This window comes from Notothenia rossii (assembly GCF_949606895.1).
Source record: "Notothenia rossii genome assembly, chromosome: 8".
NCBI lineage: Eukaryota > Metazoa > Chordata > Actinopteri > Perciformes > Nototheniidae > Notothenia > Notothenia rossii.
This window is the reverse complement of record NC_136906.1, coordinates 15,124,526-15,132,929: the sequence shown is the minus strand read 5'-3', so window position 1 is coordinate 15,132,929 and position 8,404 is coordinate 15,124,526. Positions and strand designations below refer to the sequence as shown.

The 8,404-nt window shown below is 40.4% G+C and overlaps 2 protein-coding genes across 2 annotated transcripts in view; one reads left to right on the top strand and one right to left on the bottom strand.

Annotated features, from left to right (window-relative positions):
• Window positions 1–4,185: 4,185 nt before the first annotated feature.
• On the bottom strand, window positions 4,186–7,005 carry LOC307016411 (methionine-R-sulfoxide reductase B1-A-like). The gene is made up of 4 exons (XM_079645522.1): window positions 6,898–7,005; window positions 5,927–6,069; window positions 5,631–5,745; window positions 4,186–5,031 (listed from the first exon to the last, which is right to left on the bottom strand). The coding sequence occupies exons 1-4, from the start codon at window positions 6,950–6,952 to the stop codon at window positions 5,012–5,014; spliced, it is 333 nt and encodes a 110-aa protein (XP_079501648.1). The 5' UTR covers window positions 6,953–7,005; the 3' UTR covers window positions 4,186–5,011.
• A 469-nt stretch (window positions 7,006–7,474) lies between these two features.
• LOC307016137 (uncharacterized protein) overlaps window positions 7,475–8,404 on the top strand; it is a gene marked incomplete at its 3' end in the record, with an annotated part of 1,509 nt that continues 579 nt past the window's right edge. Inside the window, exons 1-2 of the mRNA XM_079645171.1 lie at window positions 7,475–7,739; window positions 8,123–8,399. Coding sequence (XP_079501297.1) covers window positions 7,568–7,739; window positions 8,123–8,399 — 449 coding nt within the window. The 5' untranslated portion in view covers window positions 7,475–7,567. The remainder of the gene's footprint in view (window positions 7,740–8,122; window positions 8,400–8,404) is intronic.

Below are 8,404 nucleotides of genomic sequence, written 5' to 3'. Positions count from 1 at the left end.
CTGAGCCTTCCTTTTGAAATCATTCAACCAAAAACAAGCCTGATTTTATTTTTGACATACTCTGAAGCTGGAAAATGTAATAAATGTCACTTTTCCTCTGGCACACTTTTATCTGAGACTATTTTTTGCCGGCATCAGAATATGAAACACTTTCTGGATGACAGTCCCGCCGCCTTTAAGGCCTCTCAAACCCCTAGCCTCTGATCAAGGATAAAAGTTGACATGTGGGCACACAATCAGCCAGTCTTCTTCTCCTGTTTTAAACCCTCTCTCTTATCCTGTAGTGAATCCCTGAATACAAGGACCCCTCTCCCTGATCTTTGTGAACAATACCAGTGCCACACACTCCGAGGGTTCCTTTGAAGCTTTCAGACCAACCTGTGCTGCTGTCTCAAAGTCATATCTCCCCGAAGCAGATCACCGTGCAGATAGCGAGGGATGTTTGAAAATACATATATGTTCAGAACCCCCTGTGTGTTATTGAAGCTGGTGGAGTTCAGAAACAGGAATGTGATCATGTGATAACGGTGAGAATAAAGCAGCAGATACCATTGAAGATAATCTTTGAAATGTCTCATTGTTTATTTCTTCACTGGGAGCCCTCATACTTGGGACTTTACCGGGCGATTTTTGGCTTTGCTGTTCATTCCCTCCCAACTGTTGACATATTGTTGGAATTGAACTGTTTCTTCCTAAATGCAATTGTGATTTTAGTACTCCTCATTCCACATTTACAGTGTTTATAACCAACGCAGGCTGTCAAGATATGCATTTCACATACCCACACTGCATAAAACCCATTTATATGCTCAGTAAACTATACTGCACGCTGTGGTTCACTGCTGGGCTTTGCAGAGAGGACCTGCAAAAAATATTCTCATTTTGGTTTTCATAAGCCTCGTCTCTCTCAAACACATGTTGTCCTGACAGAATTACAGCATGCCCATCCTGCAGTGCCTCGAGTTTCCAGCACTTTCCTTTGATCCAGAGAGGAAATCTCATTCCAGTGTCATGTATAAAAGCTTTGTTTATCCTTTCAGTCATTACAGGGGGATGCAGACGTTTGGCCAACACATGTGGTCCGTAACATGTGGAGGGCAGCCCCGCCGTGTACGGATGGAGACATCATATATAGTGGGATAACTCACATTACTCTCTGATGAAAGAAGCTTTCTCTATTTCCGTTACAGTCGTACATTCAGGAGCTTTATTCCTCCCACAAAGCGATCACAGCTTCTGCAGTGTGTGAAGCCGAGCCACTGGATGGCAGATGTTTTTCGGGAATTCTACCTTGATGAAACTGGATGTATTGTTGTGGCGTGTGGAGACAGAATGAGACCATTTTCTCTGTGGCTCAAAACAGAAGCAGGTGCAGTGCCCGTAAACATCCACATCCAAGCAGCAGCCTCTTATACATTACAATTAAAACAAGATGTCCCTGTGAATGAGTCAGAGGCACACAAATAGGTTCAAATTGTCCCCCGAGGCTCGGCCTTTGGGACAGTGGAAGGCTTTGGAGTAGTACCGGTTTAATGTAATTAAGAATTTGCTCACGAGCAGGATGAGCCCTGGGGGTCAGTGGAAGGAAGAGTGTGGTTACGATTTACGTTTACGTCTGTCTCGTGATTCTATCAGAGGATTACCACTTCCTCTTTCCTGTTTGCTTCCTCTCGGCCAAACAGCTGTGCTCACATGCCAGCCAGAAGGAGTGTTCTCGCAGATAGCAAATGTTAATTAAAGTTGTAGATCATTTGCTTGCTCTTCTCCATTTCTCATTCTCACATCTGGCTTATCTTTGAGTGTTGGTCTCTGTCAGTTAGGGAGAGGGCTAGGGTGGCTCTACACCTCTCTAACCCCCCTTTTGTCTTCCAGACGTCACCCTGAGGACAATTCAGTCTGTGTGTCAGCTGTGTGGCGATACAACAGAGAATGCACTAGACAGACACCTCACGAGATAGGTATTACTTTATCACCACTTAAAATACTGAACAGCTGCTCTCTGTGAAGTGAATTCAAGAATTTGGATCATCATCAGATGCACAAAACAGTCTTTGCTTTAAATGCTAGCCTACAACATTACAATCTATGAATGTTTGCACTTCCTTTCTTAATCCTCTGCCTGACACGGCATCTTTCATCTTCCCCTCTGATCTCCCAGCCTTTGAAACGAGCAGCTCCACACCTGCTCCCTGCCAGACGTTTAAACAGCAGACGGGCTGTTGAACGCACCCTCACACCCTCACTTTGTTTATAATTCCACCACGGCATGAGCCAAAAAGCAGGTTTACTGACTAAAAAATACAGAACACTCTCGGGTCTGGAAAATGACCATATGTCTGAGTTATCCACATAAATCAAGTATCTACTTCCTAAAGCAGGTTCATCTCATAACAAAGATGGCATGAGCATGATGTTTACTGTGCTGTTAGCTGGTGTATTTGAGCAAGAATTCCAACAAAATTCAATGAACACACTTGTGACGCATTAAAATAATGAATTGTGAAAAATCTACACGATACATTGTGAACTACTGAAATATGCCTTTTTTGTTGCCATAATACTGAGTATGTTTCGCTCTGAATAGATGGAGTTCTCCCAGTGAGACTTTGTCCTCTAGTCTAGAGGGAACCAACTATATCTATAGTAATACCCACTTATGGATGAAGTCCCTTTAAGATTTGCTTTGAAGGCATATAGCCCCATCAACTGAGCGAAGCATGCAATTACACTTTAAAGAGTGTGTTTAACAAATGTTCATAGATCAAGAGTGGTTTGGTGAGGCATGCAATCAATGTGACTGGTTAGACTTTAACTCAAACTTGGATCGTTCCAGTGTTTTCCAGAGGGGGAAGTTAATAATTAAATCGTTTTTGTTCCGTTGTACAGTTTAATGTGGTAGAATTGAGACCTGGTTTAAAAGTGGTTGAGACTGGTCTGTTCTTGCTGCACAGTGAGGCCAATGTCCATCAGAGCCCTGGAGCTCCATTAGGCTTTGTTCCAAGGCCCTTCATCAACTGTCCGCACCTTCAGCAGCAGAAGGCTTTCTTCACTTTCACAGCTCACCCTTCTGTCCATCAACCTTTTCTGTGGGGAGAGAAATCGACCGAACAAACAGAGGGTTAAAAGTGCATGAACAGGATGTAACGTACTGTATTTGTGAGGACAAATTCACCTTTAGGGATGAATGTGAGTGAGCTGCTGAATATTCAGAAGCGGGATAGCCCTTCCTTTGGTCCATCGTACAAGAACTCATGGCCCAATCCATTGCCACACTTCCCACAACTAACCTGGGATATTAACATCAAGAAGGGTTCATCAAAACGCAACACCTAAACATCACATGATTAATAACATGTACATTGTAAAGTAAATGATGAAAATGTCCTCTCTTTTAATAACAAACATCCAGCAGTGTTACTTTTGCGAAGGTGATCTACCTTTAGGGGTCCCCATGCTTCAGGGTGTTTGGTGACACTGTCCTCGTGAATTGTCTGTGAAAAGGCCGGCCAGGGAGTAGAGTGCTCAAACTTTGACATGCTGGAAAATAACTTGTGCCCGCATTCAGAGCAAACATAAATGCCTGAGAAGAAGAAGAAAAAACATGAGTGGACTTTAATTTTCTCCACAGTCGGACATCATGCTTCTTTGCTACTCACCAGGTAGGAAGTGATTTTTGTATTCTTCTCCACCAGAGAAAGAGCAATATGACATTTCATCCATTTCAAATGTCTGTGTGTTTGAACCAAACAGGATTTCTCTTTAGTTTGAAATGTTTGTTTACAAGTCTCGCCCGACTTAAGCTGGACTTGTATGTCTGAGTGAAGGTGTCAAGTGTCAGCTGCTCTGTCCTGCTTGTGTAATGTCTGATCTCATTCTCTTTAAATCCACTTGAGGGCAGTGTTTACTTCACTGAGATGTAGCGTTAATGTAGAAAAAAGAGTATTTCCAAGCTACGTGCTACTACTTTCACACAAGTAAAATATATGAGTACTCCACCTCAGGATACCATGTTCATTACTAGTAATACTTCAGCAGTACTTTCTCTCAATTCTGATACCGTAGTTTTGAACCTGAGATCCAGTTTGGTCGTGAATAAGAGACTCCATCATTCCTACTTATTTAATTACTTAATAACATTTTTAAAAGAGAAAAGAAGAACACAGACATAAGCTCAGAAACAGAGTATTGTGAGTTAAGTTCTTTTAAAATAGATTTATTTCAGTTTGCATAGCCATCATTGTAAACAATTTACATAAAGCTTAAGAGTGAAAATAGAATTATTATTAATGTTCTGTATCTGGCACATCAAACACAGCAGGTAGATGCATTTGTATTTGACTTCATAAAAAAAACATATCATCAGAAAACGTCATCTAATCTTAGTACCAATTCCTTGGGTTTTGAAACCAGGGTTAGAAATAAACAGCAATATTCAAAGCTTTTGCCGTTCTTGGGGTGAATCCAAGAAAAGCAACAGTGGCTGATATGAAAGTTTTTTCTTCAGGCCAGTAAAAATAGCTAAGAGAATGAATGTGTATTTCTTAATCATTATAAATAAGCAGGGTTCGAGTTATGTGGGAGCCAATGGGAGCTGAGCTCCCTTAAGGAGGGTCTGAGCTCCCACGGACGCAGTGAAATCATACATCTGTGGGGGTTGCTACTACATTACCAACAATCATTATTTTAAATCACAAATAATTTATGAGTCAATGTAATGAGTATTATAAAGACCCCCATAGAGCTCAGTTTATAACTCGAACCGTGTAAATAACTGTTTCAAAATCTGTAGTGACTGTGACAGTGAGACTACGCTGAGATGATGATGATTGCATCGTAAAAAAGTGTTGAGACCAGTCCTCTGTTTATGCTGTTCAGTGTGGACATCATTCTTCAGAGCCCTGGCGCTCCCAGATTGGGCTTTATCCCAGAACACTTCATCTACTGTCCACACCTTCAGCAGCTCAGAGAAACCGCTACAACTCTAGCAGCATTTTTCCTCTAACGGCTCACCTTACTGTCCATCAACCTTATCTGTGGAAAGGGGAGAGAATAGAGTTGTTTCACAGGTTGTACATCGCAGCCAATGCATCTTTACTAGGGTGGTATCTGTTCCCATTTGTGTAATGCCAGACCTAACCAATGTAAAAAAAGAAAAAGAATTGGGGTATCATGGAAATGTACCATAAGTCAATACTGTAGGTATATCTGTGGTTGATTTCCTAACAGTTTAAATTCACTCCTACTAAATGTTCTCAGACAGAAGGGTGTTGCCTTGACCATTTGTCAGGCAATTATCATCTGGATCTTACGTTTGTGATTACCAAGGATGCAAGTTTCGCCCATCTGGCCAACATGTCAATAGCCTGTAATGTAAATTCCCTATCTGAGACTTTCCCCTTTCCTGTGTCTCATTCCTGTATAAAGTGCTTGTTTTTCTGTTGTAACAGCGCCAGACCTTCGTAATACATCAGTAGTGCAGGGTTATCAGCTTTAACTCTTTATTAAATACCACAACTTTGGTTTAAACTTGTATTTGTTCATTTCTTACCAGAAGGTGATTCAGTGTGGAATTTCCACCACACAGGGGAAATGGTCTGTGTTTGCTAATGACTGCTAAATATGGGACGTACCTTTAGGGACGAACTTCAGTGAGCTGCTGAATATTCAAAAGCGAGACATGCCTTTGCCTGGCCCATCATTCATAAACTCATGGCCTAGTCCATTTCCACATTTCCCACAATGCACCTGGAACAACACAGCAGAATCAGAAGTTGATGCATTAATCAATGTACTTGTTTATTTAAAGCTAGCTATGTACAGAAGATGATAGTAGGGTTTAAACAAGTATGAAATGTGTTTTATAGCATTCTAACTGATAGGGTCCTCTGTCAAATAAATAAATCAAGCTATTTTGTATTGATTGTACCTTATACGCCCCAGGTCTCTCCTGTTGTTTGGACACACTGTCCTCATGGATGGTCTCTGTGAAGGCTGGCCAGGGAGACGAGTGTTCGTACTTGGAGCGGCTGGTGAACAGCTGGTGATCACATTTGGAGCAGACATAAACCCCTGAGGATTAAAGCATGGGAGAGGATGGTTCGTAAAAAATTATATGAGGCAATATAAGACCTATTTTTATATTATTGTTATTAAGGATTTATGATGGCCCAAGCTTATACTTAACTTGACATCAAGTTAGTACCACTATTTTCTCATTGTGACCCGGTATGATAGTACCGGTCTTTCAACAAAAAAAACTTTGAAAAAGGATATACTTCATCACAAACAAATTAGAAAATGTTACTTTTTTATGGTAATGACATTGTTACATAATGTGTTGTCACAAACAAAAACACTGGCTCATATGTTCCATAGTGCACAAATATAGTGGCTCTAATCAGGATTTGGTACAAACACATTTCTTCCATATAACAACGGTATATAAAAAGTCAAACAAAACAAAAAAACATTTTATAATCCTTTGTAGTAATGATTCTTAGAAATAATGATGTATTTCTTTAAGGGTGTCATACTTAAAAGGAAGTATTATTTCTTGTAAACATCAACTAGTTTTACAATATAGTTGTTGTGTAACCTGAACATGGGTTACACAACTTACAACACTGTTTCATAATTTCAATGTCCACACATTTAGCTTTCTGTGAACATATGAATCGTCTTAACAACAGCTTTTCAAGGTGTATTGTAGCTAAAGCCTTATTAATGGACACTAGTGCATCATTAGACGGATATTGCAAATGTATTAAGCGTTACATGGAGTAGTTAGCTAACAGTGGCTAGCTAGTTGTCGTTACATTTACTTTTGCTAAACATTCTCTAAACATCAGACCGTATCAAGCAGACATCTGAATAAAGTACACACATTTGAAGATATACCTGTTTGAAAATGGTCTTTATAGACCTCTCCGCCGAAGAAACTACAGAACGACATTTCCCTGCTCTCCGGGCAATGTTTGGTAAAAGTTATCTCACCACAGGCACTCTCTGATGGAAAAAAAACATCACATCCGGTTTGATATTCAGGCCTTCAAAATAAAACCGGAGGACTTTAACATGAAGTTAAAATGTGCCGCACAATCAGAGACTTTAACAGTGTATTCCATAGACTGTATTTATAAAGGTTTATTTGCAATGAATTGATATAAGTATGTATGTATTTATTATAAAAGACTATTTTAAATTAAACCCTGGTCCAATATTAGTAATCCATAAGAACACAATATTCACAACTGCTTGGGTATAATTATTGATGAATCAGTATTGCAAACCTAATATAAGGACAACAAACGTGAAGATGGACAAAGATTACTGGTGTCAAACCCTCACTTAATCAATCCCAAGGAGGTCATTATGCAGTTTATTTCTACAAATATGTGTGTAATGTGTTTGTTTTGGACATAGACTGTATGATTTCGGATTGGGCCTTTTATTTTTGAAAGGTTCAAACCGGAAATAATATTGTGGTTACTATCGGATAACTAGCTAGAGGGTTTAGGCTAGGATAGCTCAGTTTATCTTCTTGCTTTCCACAAACCTCTCCGGAGACATGGACGCCGCAATGTTTCAGCTCAGGTCGTTTGTGCATCAGCGGCTGTACACTGCGGCGGAGGAGATCCTCGGAGAGGTGGAGAAAACCATAAAGTTAGCTTTCGAGGAAGGTCCATCTAAAGACGAGGCTGGACGTCTGCAGGACCTGCTAGACCTGCGAATGAAAGCAGGTTTGAGGCTCCTGTAAATGCATTTTTAAGTTTGGTTTAACTCTAGTGTAACCTCCGTCTAAGTCTGTGTTCAACTAGAGGATAAACAAATCTACTATGGGCTTTTTTAAAAACGTTTTCCCTACGGCATATTTAACAGTAAAATGCAGCGTAGGGCCCCCAAATAAGAAAGCAAGTAATATACAAATGTACTGTATTGTAATTCATACTCCTGGATGATGCTCAGAGTAATCTCACTCATTGGCCGATCTGACAGCAGCCCGATGTCTCAACTTCTGCTTTCAAATTGTAGCTTCTCCTATAATATATATTTTATAATACATTTACTTAAATTGCAAGCTGAACAGGATGTTGGGTAACTTCTGCATCTAATACCTTTACAGCTGCAGAGCGTTCACTGAGCAGCAGCACAGTGGAAAGTGAAGATGAGTGTGATGCCCCACTGCTGAACCAGGGACCCTCAACACCAGAAGACTCTAATTGTAATGCTGAGATCCCAGGACCCTCTCAAACAAGCTCGGATCAGGACAATAATAACTGGAACTACTGCTCGGTTCAGACAGACTTCAAGATGCCAGAGATAAAAGAAGAGCAGGAGGAACTTTGGGATGACGGTCAAACACAGGAGATGTATTTGTCTTCTGAAATTGTGAAAAGTGAGCAAG